Below are 16216 nucleotides of genomic sequence, written 5' to 3'. Positions count from 1 at the left end.
TATTGTGAACTACTTTCAAAGTAGTCTAATAAACAACATTTTTTGTATTATTGAAGATTGGAGTTATTTATTCAACAGTTTAGCGATTCGAACGTTAGCAGAAGATTTGGAATAAGCGGAATTTCCCTAAATTCGTTATAATATCTTTCCAAAATCAAACCACTTACATTCTCAAAATTTCTTGTAATTCAACAATATTTTTTCAAAAACTATTTTTAGTTTACCTTTTTATTCCTAATTTGAAATTTAAAAATTTAGAATTTTTTAAATTTTTTTCCAATTTCAAATTTTTTTTCCAATTTCAAGTATTTAAAAAATTTTCCAACTTCAAATTATTTCTCTAATATGTATATATTTTTTTTAATGTTATTTTTTATTTGAAATGCAAAATTTTGTTAGATTTAAAATTCTTTTCTTGTTTCAAAAGTATTTCATATTTCAAGTATACAATTTTTGTTAGATTTCATAATATTTTCCAATTAAAAATATTATTTAAATTTTCAAAAATATTTCAAGTTTCTAAAATTTGTATTCTTTAAACTCCTTGAATTTCGTAGAACTTTCAGTAGCTTGCGTGAACTGTCAAAGCGATGTATTTGATTTGATTTTGGGATAAAATCTTCCGAAATGCTACACTGTGCGCCAATGCAATTGTATTTTTTTTTAAATGAATATGTATATGTATGCTCGAACCTGTAATTGTTTATGGGAGTATGTATGTATGTATCTACACTATATTTATTTAGCTGCTGTTGATCATTGAACGGTCGGTTTGTAATGTCATGTGCATGTGTGCGCGCTTGTTTATAGGAAAATGTGAGTGTGTTTGCGCATGAGTGCGTGTGTGTATATGTGTACCTGATACTTGCTTATTGTTTGACGGTTTTATTTGATTTCTTTGTACCTGTGCGCTTAAAGCGACTGATTTTGTGTTTTTGTCGATATTGTTGCTGTTGTTGTTGCATTTGGTGCTGACAACGCTACGAGGCAACTAGGCACTTTTGGACGCGCTGCGCTGCCGATTTGCTATACAGCTTGGGACAGGTTGTTGCAGTTGTGATGTTGCCAGTCTGTAAGCGACTTTGCCACAAACGGATGAGACGGCGCAAACGCGATTTCAAAAAAACTGGAATTAAATAAGAAAAACAACAAATATTTACTATTGGAATTACAACAATAAAATACAAAAGCAATGGTGCTTTATGTAGAGTGTGAAAACCTTTTATGAAACGTGAAGCAACAAATAAAAATAAAAGTGAATTCCAAACACAAAAAAGTGCAAACGCAGCTGAATATTTTTAAAATACAAAAACTTTTGATTTACAACAGTTTGAAGCCAGCATCAGTGCAACAATGCGCAACCTCATTTGCTGGCTAGTCGGACGTCATTAGGGCTTTGACAGTTCGCTCAAACGACGTGTTGGTGTATTTGTAATGACTTGCTGGCCGTTGATTTAAAAATTTAATGAAAAAAATATGCAACTGAAAAGTGAAAAGTGCATTGTCAGCGACGCCAAATTAGTGAGCAATTAGAAGCAGTCATTGCGCAGGCGCAGACAAAAAAGGAATTTACCAATAACAAAAGTGATTGTGAGGCTTGCAGCGAGTGGCAAACTGGCCTTTAGCAGAGCGACCAAAATTAACACGGAAAAAGTTGCTTGTGTGGTTTTTTTTGCAGGCAATTTAAAAAACTTTTTTGGCTTGTGAATTTTTTCACCAATTTTTGCCTTTTGCTGTGCAATAAGTGGCATCAACTGGAGCAGATACATAGCGTTTTACGGCATATTTTTTAAGCCAGATTTTTTTTTTTTTTTTTTCAAAATAGTGAGCTATGCAATGCTAAATTTCATTGAAAACCGCCAATTAAATTAGCGCCAAGAAAAATTGAAAATTCCATGTCATAAAAATAATGAAAGCGAAACCGAAACGCTCAAAAAGTTATTGCGCCGCACAAGGCGTTCAACCATCAAAGCTGCTGCATGGCACTCGATTTGTGCCACAAAGTGTAAACATTTTGATTTCAAGTTAAAAATTTCAAATATAAATTAAATATCAACCAAAGTCATGCCATTGAACGGTTGCAGTGGTTGCGCATGCGCAGTGAAGCATTTAACAGATTTTTATAAATTTTACAAAACAAGTGCGAAATGATAAAGCAAACTTGCGTATTTATAAAAAAAATATTTTCACGCCAAAAATTAAAAGCTGCAAAATAATTCGACAATTGCGTGTTTAAAAAATTTAGAAAATTTATAAATACAAAGAATGCAAGCAATAGCAAATTGCGAGACGTTATACTTTTCCATGCCATTGATGTAAACAACAACTGAATCAACAACAACCACTTAATTAACAACAGGTGGCATTGCATGCCTACATTCTATTAATTAAACCTACAAATATTTCTATTTTAAAAAAGTCACAAAAATGCGAATACTAAAGCATTGGTAAGTGAAATGTGTTGGGCCTTGTTCGTTTTATACGTATATACATATAACTATAGCAAATATGTACACAGTAAACTGTGGAACCCACAAAGCTTTTAAAAATAATTTTAAAGTAAATAATTAAAAAAAAATAAATAATAAAATAAAATAAAAAAATTTTAAGCACTTCCTTCATATAAATGGACAAAAATCCGCGAAAAATGTCTCCTTATATAAAGATGTATTCTTGCTAAACTTTGATTTTTAAAAACAACCTTGACTAATAATATCTCCTTTCCTACCAACTTTCCAATCCACCTTTACATTTTTACTTCTCATAAATATTTTTGCAATTTCTATGTCAAAATTTAAAAATACAAGTTTAGCAAAGTATATCTTTATATAAGGAGACATTTTTCGCTGATTATTGTCCATTTATATAAAGGAAGTGCTTAAAATTTTTTTATTTTATTTTTATTTTCTCCTTTTCATGTTTGTAGCTCAATGAGAAGTTACTTTAAAATCGATCTCAAAACACCAAATTTCCAAACTCTTATCTAAATATTTCGATCCGTGCGCCACCTAAGGGAATTTTTTTCTCCTTTTCTAAATTTTTTCGGCATCTTATCCTATCTGTGAAGTTTTACAGTTGTATCTCAATGAGAACTTACATAAAAATCAATCCCAAAATTCCCTCCGTTCCGTTTGATTTTTTTAAATATCTCAGTCCGTGCGCCCCCTATCGAAACTTTTTGTATTGTGTCATCGGCTGTCATAGACCTCTGAATTAATCTTGAAATTTCAAGTCTAGCTCATCGAGAAGCTACTTAAAAGCTGGTTTGAAAATTTTCAAATTCTTATCCAATTATTTCGATCCGTGCGCCACCTAACGGATTTTTTTCCTTTTGTTGCATTGTCACGGTGTTCTAACCTAACTGCTCAACGAGAAGTTACTTAAAAATCGATTGCAAGATTTTTATGAAAAGCGGACAAACATTCAACCGACCTAGTATAAAGGAAGTAAAAAATTAAAAAAAAACCTCGATTTTTAACTTAGAATTAAAGCTCAGTCTCGCAATTTTATTTTCATCAATGTACGTCGATTAAGATCTTATTTTTCTATGAATTTTGTAAATAAAACTATGCAATCCAATCTCAATAACCTTTTGAAAAAAATCTTAAGAAAGCTTCGAACTTTTTATTTTTAGTCCACTGAATTTTTTTGAGTATGCTGTTTTATACACTGAAAGAAATGGTGCTAGTAAAATCAACAAATCGGTTCTGTTGTTCTTGACTTAACGGAGATTCGGTGAAATTGATCGAATTATGGTTAATTCGACGGAGTTCTTTATCAAACGAACAAATTAGTTTAGCCATTTCAACAGAAGAGGAATTGTCGCTCTTAAGTTAACAAAATTCTGTAAAATTGACAGATTCCTGGTCAATATAACTGATTTTTCTGTTAACACAACTGATCTTACACGTCATTTCAACGGCGATCAACTGTCAATACATGAGCAAATTTCAAAGAGAATTTTACGCTCACTGCGCTCTCTACTTTGTACTTATGACGATGGTGCCACTTGTTAAAAAAAAACACCAAAATAAGAAAACCATCAAATCGAAAAAACACACAAAATTGGAAAACAACAAAAACCTAGTTTTTCAGTTATCAATTCAAAACGAAAAAACCATTTTTTGAATTTAGTGTGCCAAAATTATGAGATACCGGGACACCTATCTATCGGGTACAATTTTGCAACTTCTCGTCCAAGCGAAATGCAAAATTGCGCCCTCTTGTTGCAAAAGTTTTGTTTGAACGAATAGGATTTTTCCAAAGTTAGTAACATTTTGTTCAAGTTTTTACAAATTTTCACTCACGCGAACGATTTTAATAAGATAATAAAAAACATCCTTTTTTATTGTTGATGTTTCCAACAACATAAAAGTTTGAGTTGTTTTGGAATCATTTCAACTTAAAGTGTTACAAAAATTAAACTTGCCGAATTGCATGTAAAGTTACTCCAGTAGTGAATTACCTTCCAGCGATTTGAGTCTTTACTTTTCTATAACTTACAAGTTCTCTTTCTAAAATGTTACGCCAAACTTTCATACATGTTTTGTTCGAAACAATCAAGTGTGGCAACTACATGCGAGAGATGAAATTGAGAATGAGCTGAGCTGCAACTGAAATTGAGAATCAGTTTTGTGACTACTGTTTTCATTTCTATTTGCGAAGTTCAAAACTATAAATTAAATAAATTATAAAATATAAAATTTGGTGAAAGTACGTTTAATAAAACAAAATAATAAAGTGTATAATGTTTAATGTGTGCCAGCGTATTTGATGTAAGCCCAATTGACGTTCGGTTAGTAAGTGCCACCGTGGTGTGATGGTAGCGTGCTCCGCTTGCCACACCGTATGCCCTGGTTTCGCACCCCGGGCAAAGCAATATCAAAATTTTAGAAATTAGGGTTTTCAATTAGAAGACAATTTTTCTAAGCGGGTTCGCCCCTCGGCAGTGTTTGGCAAGCGCTCCAAGTGTAATTCTGCCATGAAAAGCTCTCAGTGAAAACTCATCTGCTTTGCAGATGCCGTTCGAAGTCGGCATAAAAGATGTAGGTCCCGTCCGGCCAATTTGTAGGGAAAATCAAGAGGAGAACGTCGCAAATTGGAGAGAAGCTCGGCCTTAGATCTCTTCGGAGGTTATCGCGCCTTACATTTATTTATTTATTATTTTATTATTTTATTTTTATATATTTATTTATTTATGTATATGGCAACATAGGTACTTTCGTACAAAGCTGTCGCAACAACTTTTTTTGTTCATATGACTGCTAAAACGTTCAATTATGAATCAACGATTTGTGCGCAGTTGATTCAACATCTTGTTGCGATGGATAAAAATTAACAGAAATTTCGGTTGAATAAACTGTATTTCGGTTGATTTTACCAGTCTTTTTCTTTCAGTGTAGTCCAACCAATTTAAGTGTACCAAGTATGAGTTAAAGGTCTCTCAATATTCGAACTGATTTTTAACAATTTCATTCCCAAGGTTGTTTTATATTTTCCATTATACAATGTGTGACATTTTTTTAATCAGTTTCAAAAAGTTTTTATTTCTTCTCTTTCCTTTTCTCTGGTTCTTCTAGTACAAGAAATAAGGTTCCAACATGCCAAATTAATAGCAAGCCCAAATTTAAAAACGATTTTTCGAATACATCGGTTCCAAGACCTTTTCCCAAAAAAGAGCTATATATGAACTCCTCATGCCAAGAAGCTACCGACGAGCCAGATTTCAAGCAAAGCTCAAAATAAACGAGCATTTTTTATTCAGTTTCTAGAAAGCTCTATGAAATTTGGAACAAAAGCGGCTGAGTGAAATATATAGCCTGTATAGAAAGACGCAAATAAAGATACAAAATTATTTAAAAACACTTCACCTATAAATCCAAAATATTAGTTCTCTTGAAAACTTAAAATGCAGAGCACACTTCTAAGCTGAGCTTGTTGGAGTAATTAAGAAGTATCTCTGCTGAGATCGTGTCCTGTAAAGCAGCAGTATGGACCAACCTGAATCGGCTGCCAATCAACAATTAAATCGGTGACTACTGGTCCCTGTGCTAAGAATTGCATGGTTCAGAAGGATACGGGCTTGCCTACGTATGGGCAAAGGACTGCCATTCCATAAGCTGAGTGTTTTGGTAGTTGCAACAACAACATCTTTTCTGTGCCCGAAAAATATAGAACCAGATTTAATGAACTATTTTTGGTTTTTTTCTGCTGTTGTTGTTTTAACTGAGAAAAACCCTTCAACGAAGGCTAAGGGAGTATTACGGATGTTGGCAACCCTCTTCGGGATTACAATTCAGTACGATCTGATACTAACATCTCATCGGAAGCGATTTTGACCCCTTAAACCATCGGGTCTGTGGATTTTAGTTGCCTCTTACGGCCGAAAATGTGTAGAAAATAGAACTCAGAAAAGCATTTGTTATACTATATTCGTGTTCTTTTATTACTTTTAATTTTCTGCTGGGAGTTAGTCCTCATGGTAGAAAGCGATGCTAAACCAAAAGTTGCATTTCCATCCTTAAGCGTGTTACTTGACCCGGAAAAAGCCGGGTACACGCAATGAAATTGCTCAGCTGACATACCCTTTTCAAATCATGAAGGGCACTTAATATAACACTAACACCACAGACCCAAAACCTACTATCTGATCTTAGTAAAGTGGAGAATGACGCGCAGAAAATACTCCTCAGTTTTATCCTCCTCAAAATATAAAGAAAAACTTCTTTCCCAAAGCCACTTACTTCATTTTAGTAAACCTGGCGGATGCATCGAAACTATTCAGGAAAGTAGAGACAGAACTACCTATCAGTTGAATATTTGCCATGCTATCAACTATACCAAGTACCATGTCGATATATTTTTCAAGACCTAACCCTAGGGAAAAACGAAAGAGCCGATGTTAAAATTCTGCTAAAACCATAAATAGGTAGGGATGATACTGATACGAATAGGTTTTTGCCGTTACTATGTCCAGTGCAAATACATCATCGCATGGCTTCAAGTTTTAATAAATGCGAAGTGAATCAAGCGTGCAAGTCGATGTGTTCGGCACCTTTCTTCGATCCTAGGGCTTAGAACTCGCTAAGGTAGTTTACATGGTGACCTTATGAACTCACTTCCAAGACACTAACAACCAGTCGTCTGATTGAAAAGGTCAACATAGACTTTTATATATTTCTTGGCAAACAAGCCATACTGACTTCAACGCACCCTGACACCAACCCAGCTATAGACGTTCCACTAGGGATTTTACTGTTTCATCAAAAAGACCAACGGGCTCTTTTGCTCGCATGCGTACCTAAATACTAAAGTGTTAAACTGACCAAAATATTCAAATTATAATTAACAAATTCCCAAATCATATATTGTATAGCTCAAAGGTCTCAACTCAGCTGAAAGCTATTCATCAAAGCTCAATCAAATCTATGCATTTTTATAATTTCTTTCTGCTTTGCTACATTCCATTTTACAGTTTTTCATTAATGCATTTTTTATACGTTTTGTTTTTTTTTTTCTTCAACCATCAAATTACCTAAGGCGCATCATTGCACTTAACTACCGAACAAATCGTGGCTTCACTACTTAGACATTTAACGCTGAATTACAGTCACTTATCACGAAATTTCCTTTTTACAAAATAACAAACGCCACAAGCTGACACGAGCATACCAATCAAATTCCCCCCGACACTCTAACAATTTACACTGCTCATTGCTTGGCCTTAAAATGATCTTTTGTATGCACATTAAATATGTATGTACATATGTAAATCGGTAGTTGAACGTCTTCAACGAACGACCGACCTCTAGTTCCAAAATCAATTCACATGCACTCAGCATTCCATTTTTGTATGCGCTTGAATTGTATTGAGTTTGGTTTCATGTCACAATCGCTTCGTGAATTAAAATTCCAACTGGGTCTCCTTCTGTGGGTTCTGCGCGCAGGTCAGCGCAAGACGCAGACGTAGGCGCAGTTAAATGCTCAAAATATACAGACAAAGTCGCATTAAACTAAACGTTTCTGAATGTTGTGGTGCAGTGATGGGCAGACCGAGGTCGCTTGTAGACAAAGTATAGATCCACCAAGAAAGCGGGGAGCAAAGTCAAGTGCAGTATTCCAGTGGCTTTTAAACAATCTTACAAATTAGCTTTGTTTCACCTTGCTTTTGTGCGAACTGGCGAGTTAAACTTGCATGGAATAACTGGGTCTAAACATTTGTCTAGATAGAGCAAAAACAAAACTGGTTTAATGCTGTGTGCGAGTTGACCTAAATTTCTACCTGAATAGGGAAAAACCTAAATCACTGGAAACTGTCGGTAATGCAGTGCAAAATAAAAATTTATAATTTTTATGAGCATACTTTTCAACCTAAATTCAAATATCAAATTTCAAAAACAAAAATATTGATTTTTCAATATTGTATATGCAAATAAATGGCTCTTGTCCATTCAATTTAAGTAAATCATAGATCATAGAGCGATGATCTCTACTGCGATTAAGGTCCGATCGATTGTACGTGATTTTGTTCAAGCTGATGTTGGCGACACAAGAATTGGATCCTTCTCAAATATGGACCGCAATCTGAACATATTTGGCAGCAAAATGCATTAATTGGCCTAAACAAGTTATTGGAGGCGTACCGACATCACAGTATTGATTTCGAGATGGTGGAAAAGGCCGTTGTGCACGTGCTCCACTATGTCCGAAAAAGAGCCTTATAAAACGGAGCCACTGCATTTTCTTGAACTGCTATCTTGGGATAGGTACTTACAGCGGACCCTAATTGACCTCTTTTCTTTTTAAGCGTGAAAACGCATCAAAAATACCAAATTTTCCGTATTGTTATTATTTTCTTAGCAGAAATAAACAATTTTGGTTTTCAAATCAACTCGCACAGTTTTGATAGCTTTTTCTAAATTATTGCAGTGCTGGAAAGTTCCAGTGGAATATTAGTTTAGGTACCTAAAATTTAGGCGAACTCGCACCCAGCCTAATTCCCTTCTTCATTCCTACTTGTTTGGCGTTTTTTCAAGCATTCATAGTTTGGAGGCCACTGTAAGCTGCCTCACGCTTGCCCACCCCTGTTGCATTGTATAATTTGAATCTCAGTTGCATGTTTGTGTTTATTATTTATTGCCTTATTTTACTTAACATTTTTTTTTTCATTTTATTCTTATTTTTATTCTTTCTATGTAATTTTGTAGAATCTTAGATATATGTAAGTAAGCGTGTAGTTATAAAATTTTCCGTGGTAATAATATATGAGTAGTACTACATACATAAATACATACGAGTACCTATAAACACGTAAATTTGTACGCACCTTGATCGTGTTCTGTTCGCTGATTTGCGTGTTTTGAATTTTTAATAATTAAGTATGGGTAAAAATTTTTAAATCCAACGGCCAAAATGTTTTTTTTTATTATATTCAATTAAGTTATTTAATAAAAAATAAACAAGGAAAAAAAAAAATAAAGAAACATGAGCTTTAATAGTCTAGAATACTTCAAGGTATCTCTACCTCAGAATACTTTTGAAAAACTTCCGTTTTTCAAAAACTGTCTGTCTTAGCATAAGTTCAGTAAATGTTGATGTAAGATACGACGTTTATAAAAACATTCATGTTTAATTTTAAACGAAGCGCCTAAACGCATGTAAGCTTTGTGATTGTTGTACAGATAGTACACAAGAATTGGCCAGTCCTTTGCCGGTGTGAATTAGGTACTAAGTAGCCCTTCTAGTACCAAGGCGACTGCCACAGGAACAAGTTTTTGGAGCGCACTAAATTTCGGTTGTGATGATTTAAACGCCTATAACGACAGGTCTGCCTTGTCGCAGGAATATAAAACGAATCTTAACTCACTGGAGCTAAAATGAGTTGGTAAATGATATCAACGCAAAAGTGCCCCCGTATCTTTTTTCCTTAAAACTTAGCAGGAAAGCATTTTTACAGCCCTATATCCCATAAGCGAGACTAATTATAGAAAGTTTAGAAAAACTAGTGAATTATTCGTTCGCCTATCAATGAAAGACGACAGGGATTGTTTGGTTAGTATTTTCGACACTCCGATTCTTAAATACCTATCTCGGATCGTAGTCGGCCGAAGTCCCGCACCCCGCACCCCTAGATTTCTGCGAATAACAAATAGGCTACACTTTATAAATTTTTGCTATGTTGATTTCCCTATTTTAAGGTTCTATCATAGCCAGTTTTAAAACCTCACCATCAATGAAGCATATTCTATTCTTACAGGGGTCAAACAACGATATTTCCGCTCATTTAAATTGTTGTAGCCCATTGCAACAAAAACGTGTAGATATCCCATCGGAGTTGATTAATTTGTCTCTTTGCTTGCTTTTAAAGGTAGTAAGCCACACGTAGTCGTTACTTTAAAATGCAGCACAGATGCCAGCAAGTAATGAACCCCCTCCATAAAGTGACGGTTCATAGTGCAACGAAATGCAGCATGATTCATCGATGGAGCACGAAAAAAGGGCAATAACAATAAACTCCAACCAAAATGAAAAAAGGCTATAAATTCCAGCAAACATTTTTAAAGTAACTGATAAATGTGGCACGTAAAAGTGAATTCTTGCCACAACCGCGACCGCACATACATATCTACCAACATGAGTGCACGAATACATACATATGTACACAATTGTTCATAAAAAGTGGGTGCGATGAAAACAAGTTACACACCTTTTGTTGCGAGCAGTCATAAAGCAGCCGGAATGTGTACAATCCCAGCAGTGAAGACAATTCCTAGTACAGTTGTAAAGTAGAAAATAATTCAAGCTCAAAGTCAACGCAGGAAGCTGCACAACTAAAAATATTCCTCCCTCAAAACGTCTATTCCTTGCAAACTTTATATTACGCGTTGCGGAAATTGACTTTGTAGTTTTTATCTTATTTTTTCTTAGTGAATAGTTAAAAGATCTCAGCATACTCTCTTCCAATCTTGCTTTGATCCAATTATGATGTCAAGTTGTCCGACCTTAGACCAAGATATTCTGCTGAGAATTGAGGAAAATAACTCCAACCAAAACATGATGCAAGTAATTGCGGAAGAGCCTGCCGAAAACTGTGGGAAGTAAAAGTTCGCTTTTCAGTATAAACAATCAGCGTATTGGTACCACTTTTTCTGGTCGAACTTTGCCATCTCATTTGGAAGCTTCTAAGTGGAATGAAATATTCTTATTCATTGACAACTAAATCGTTTGCAAGATCTGAATACCTTTTCATCGTAGGCTCTAGCTCCCTCTAGCAGATCATTGCGAGTCATGTATGCAATCAACGTAGTTGTTCCCGACGTTGGGCAGCATTCTAGAAAGTGCACAATTTGGGCTTATTGCACGTTGTCATGCATTTGTCTTTTGGATCAAAATTGAGGCTGTAATAAATTCTAACTTTCAGTTATTCAAGAGGCTGTAAGTTAGGAGCTATGACTACAACAATGCGTCTGTATGTAAACTGTCAATGTTTTCTCAGTGTTGTTGCATAGAACAAGAGCTTGGGGCCAATTTACGAATTTACTCCGACTTCTTCTTTTGCCATCATGCAGCTATCAACTTAATTGGGAACAGGGAAAAAAGAATTATATTTGTGTTGTTGTTACGTGTCCTTACCCATCTTCGCGAGGTACTAAATGAACGGAAAATCAACAAAACAGAATAAGTCAGTTACTAAATTAACAATTTTCTTTTAAATTGTGCCAAGCTGCGTAAGAAATAATTTCGTAAGCCAAAACGAAAGAGGAAAAGCATTATAACAGTTATACTGCATAAGGCGAGTCACAGACAAAACAGTACTTTGTCTTAAGTACATTGTTTGGTATATTTGAAGTATTGGATCTGGGGCTATTGGATGCTGTTAGAGTTATAAGGAAATACAGACGAAATGTAAAAGCAAATGCTGCCGCATTGGAGCAGGGAGTTCCCTTGAACTGGACTGTGTTTGAAATTCGATGCAGCACCAAAAATAACATAACGTTAAGAAGAAGTAACAAAGAATATAACACTGTTAAGTTAAGAGATTGAGCTGCGATCTTAGGCGTTTTGTGCGCCTTTTTTTTTTGTTTTAATCCGGGCTAAGAGCCTCCAAAAAAAAAAGTTGTTTTCTGCGGACTTTGCCTAGTTTGCCAAAAAGGGTTTCCTCTTCCAAGGCGACAAAATCGTACTATAGAAGAAATCGACTTTGTAAGGGTAAAATAATAGCTCCTCCTAACAAGAGCTTTGATTGTTGCAGAGTAGCGCAACGACGTCAATTTGTCTCATTGGGTTTAGTCTGAACTTTCTTAGCGTTAGTATATTTATCCTCCGTCATGATTGTGTTGGTTCTTTATGGGGAGCTTTAACATGAACTCTCTTACCTATTATGGCAAGTAGTAATCTGCCTATCACAGCCACTGGTTACGAAATATGCTGTTCGCCCAGCGACTGCATCGCAACGGTAATACTTGCTTTATTGAGCATAGGATTTTGCAGTATCTTTCGAAGCTTTGCCTTCGTGATTGGCTGAAGTTTGTACTCCTTTGGACTAGTTCGAGTTTATGCAGAAAACTTTATATTTTTCTGATTAGCTTTCACAGCGGGTGTACTGCCTATTGTGTGTGCTTTGTAGCATGGTAGTGCATGTGCGAGAGTGAGTGCATATGCTATGTGTCACTGTGGTGCAGCTGAAATATGCGAGTGCATTTATTGCGAAATATGAAAAAGCACAGCACGTATAAGCAAAAAAATGCGCCGCTACAGTCACACAGCATCCATCCACTTGGCCCTGCCCTAAAACAAAAGCAGCAACATAATCAGTAAAAGCAACAAGCCCCTCTATTTGGCATAACACATACCTTCACTTTACAATCACATGCCTGTGTGTCATTGCCGTAAAAGCATTGAAAAAGTCCAATTTTTATTTTTGTGCAAGTCTTGCAACATTCGAAGCTTAGTAAGTTGAAATGAAAATGCAAAAAAAAAAAAAAACGTTAATTGCACAAAAGTCTTAAGTTTTTCAACTTGCTGCTGCAAGACAATGAGTTTTCTAGCATTTTGCGCCCTCCGTTACCATTTCCTACCTCCTCAAAAGTGCACACTAAGAAGCCTTCAGTTGTCGCTTTTGGCGTGCAACATTTTAATTTTTTATTTTGTTGTTGAATCACCTGAGAAAGTTGTTAGTTGCAAGCAAAGCAAAAAACTTTCAATTTCGCTTGCTTTTAGCACGAACAGAATACTGCAAATCTTTCAAAAACTTTGCTGCAACAGTGCATGCAAGTATTGTTTTTGTAAAAGATATAAATAAATTGAATTTATCGCTTACGCACGCCCGACTTCGCAGGCTCAAGTAGACGTTAGAAAATTGTCATTCACATGTAAGCGAGTAGGTATCTGTTTTAGACAGTTAAGCCCAATCTTTCTTACCCACACCATTCTTTGCTATGCCTCGCCTTCATCCGCACCCTCAAAGCCGCCCTCTTTTGTCGGCAACAGTGACACATTTTTTCTTGGTATTTCTGATTTATCTTCGTTTTGTTTATTGATTATTTGAGAGAAGAAAACAGGAAATAGCTATTCCTAATTTGTTACGACAACAACAATGACAAGGTAAAGTTATGAACCAAAAAAAGATGCGTTGGTATGTACATTAGGTAGGATAGGTTTTTCCTAGTATATCGGTCTTCATTTCAATATATTAAGAAGTATAAGAGATATCAAGCAGTTTTTGAACCAGTGTGTCCGTAATGTAAATGTAAATCAAAAAAATTAAAGAGGGAGACAAAATGTGGGGAACGAACGAAAGTTTTGAAGCTACTTGCGGCAAGATTAGAACGTATGAGTCCCTTGGTATAGTGAGAAACACACAAATTTTCTAGCACTCACATATGACGCCCTACGTGGGACGTTCAGCTATGAATCATAACGGAATTGCCTGTTCCAGTACTTGCAGACCTTAGGTATAGTAGGAAACATTTTATCTCCATAACACAGCGGACGCTTCTTGCACCCAACTTGAGCAGCTAAAACATATGAGCTATGACTAGTCTAAGATAAGCCGCTCATTCTTAGTAGGTTGCAAATTATACAGACACCAATTGTATCGGTATGTAAAGTTAAATTGCTGCATCAAGTTAAATTTCTTCAGATTGCAACCCTACACAAGTTTCCCATTTAGGACCCATCGCACCACTACTGAAAGCTACAATTCTCACTAAGTTCCTACTTCTTTCACGGTTTGTGATGATGCAGTTTGAAATAGATTCATTTAAAATTTTGGCCTTGGATAGGTTTAAATTGGAAAACAGCATTAACAGCGAAAACAATGGCAGCTAAAAAACAAAACGGAGAATAAGTCTTGCCAACTAGGGCTACTTTAAATCTGGGATCTACATGCCATAGCGCAATTGTGTTTTAATTGCGTACACGAAAGGGCAGTCGTTTAAAATTTTTGGAGCTTTTTGCTTCGGCTTAAGCAGACAATTGAAAAGTGCTCTCTTAGCGAAGAAAATTCGCGCACTACAGTTACCTGTTCTGATGTATAGCTCGGAAACATGAGCGGTGTCGAGAGAAGACGAGGTGGCTCTTAGATTGCTCGAGAGAAAAGTTTGCCGGAAGATTTATGGTCTGTGCGTGATGCCGTCGGCGTGGACTCCCGCTGAAAAGCTTTTCATGGTAAAAATATACACGCATTGTTTGCTAAATCACTGCCGAGTAGCGACCCTGCTTAAAAAACTTTTTCTAAAGCATTTGATATTCCTTCGTGCTGGACTTGAACTTAGAAGCTACGGTATGGTGGTCGAACTAGCTACCAACACACCCTTTTCGCCCGTCACAGCAAGTGTGAATATAGCTAGCAAGGTATTCGCGTTTGCTTTCTGTGCTAGTTGCAACTTTTTTTCATTTGCCGTTTATTTGAAATTATCAACCAACTTAGAGGAAAACAAGTAAGGGCGGGACTGTCTTCATTAATGCAGCTGAACAATAATCTTATCCCGTTCCTTATCTCCAAATAATCGGATGTATAAAATAAGAAATATATAGTGAACAGATGTACATACCTAAACGATTTTTAAGATAAATATAAAATAAAAAATGGCAAAAAACTCCCTTATCTGAACGATCGGTTGTATGGGATATATATAATATATAGCTCCGATCGAAATGATTTTTTATGAAATCTTCTATGATATATTAGAATATATATCACTGAGTTTCACGTTTATACTTTCTAAATTGCGGCAGGTCTGACCAAAATCGTCTTATCTGAACGATCGGTTGTATGGGAGATATATGTTATAGTGGTCCGATCCTACCATATATCTAATATAATACAAATATACATCCTTGTGCCAAATTTCATTGAGATATCTCAAAATTTGAGGGACTGGTTTGCGTTCAAACAGACAGACGGACATGGCTATAACAAATCGGTTCGTCGCCCTGATCATTTCGGTATACTTAACGGTGAGTCTATTTTCTATATTTCTCAACGTTACAAACATCGGACCAAAGTTAATATACCATTTATACAAGCAAAGGAGGAGGATGTTTTCACTTGTTAAATATATCTCAAAAATTTTAATTTTATTTTAGCCAACTATCTATCAATAAAATAGTGGAAAAGTTTTAAATTTATTTCAAATCCTTGTTTTCACGTAAGGTTCTAAACTTTAAAAAGCGCTCGGCTGAAAAGCTGTAGGAAAATTTGGCTTTTGTTTTTATGACTTGTTGCCAAAAAAATGTCACAAATTTAAAAAAAGAAAAAAATATGAAATTGTTTTTTTTTTGTTGTTTTTGTTTTTTCACACCGCACGGTTATATCAGAAAATGGCCATTGAACGCCATAGACTTGAATTGACTTGTTGTTCACAAAAGGCTTAACATAGCTCATACTTCGCTGCTGCAGAGCTTACACGGCTAAGCGGCTGCATCTTCTGCTTCTTCTTGCACACACAAAACAATTTCATGTCCTTATTCTTCTGCTTCTTCCTAACAAATATTTCTTGTGTTGCTTTTTGTATTTAAATTTTTATGAATGCATAATAACCGTATGAGTATGGCTCAACTAAAGTGCGGGTGCATGTCAGTGTGGGGGTGTGTGCGTATTTGTGCTCTTGTGGCATGTAAAATGGGTCTGTGCTACAAATGCTCGCATCCTCTTATAGAGCCAAGATACCTACACTTAAACTTTTTTACTTTTATGTTGATGCGTGCTGACAAC

At 35.5% G+C, this 16216-nt stretch overlaps 1 protein-coding gene across 7 annotated transcripts in view; it reads left to right on the top strand.

Moving 5' to 3' along the window:
• The window catches only part of sdt (stardust), a 449266-nt gene that overhangs the window by 331612 nt on the left and 101438 nt on the right, over positions 1-16216 (top strand). Inside the window, exon 1 of one of the 7 annotated variants that reach the window (XM_067779594.1) lies at positions 1787-2447. The exons of the other annotated variants lie outside the window; for them this stretch is intronic. Within the exon in view, the coding sequence (XP_067635695.1) occupies positions 2428-2447 (20 nt within the window). The 5' untranslated portion in view covers positions 1787-2427. Of the gene's footprint in view, positions 1-1786; positions 2448-16216 lie in introns of those variants that run through there. 7 annotated transcript variants of the gene reach the window in all.

Source organism: Eurosta solidaginis, chromosome 4 (genome assembly GCF_040869045.1).
Source record: "Eurosta solidaginis isolate ZX-2024a chromosome 4, ASM4086904v1, whole genome shotgun sequence".
In the NCBI taxonomy this organism is placed as follows: domain Eukaryota; kingdom Metazoa; phylum Arthropoda; class Insecta; order Diptera; family Tephritidae; genus Eurosta; species Eurosta solidaginis.
The sequence above is the reverse complement of the archived record's forward strand: the minus strand, read 5'-3'. Positions and strand labels throughout refer to the sequence as shown.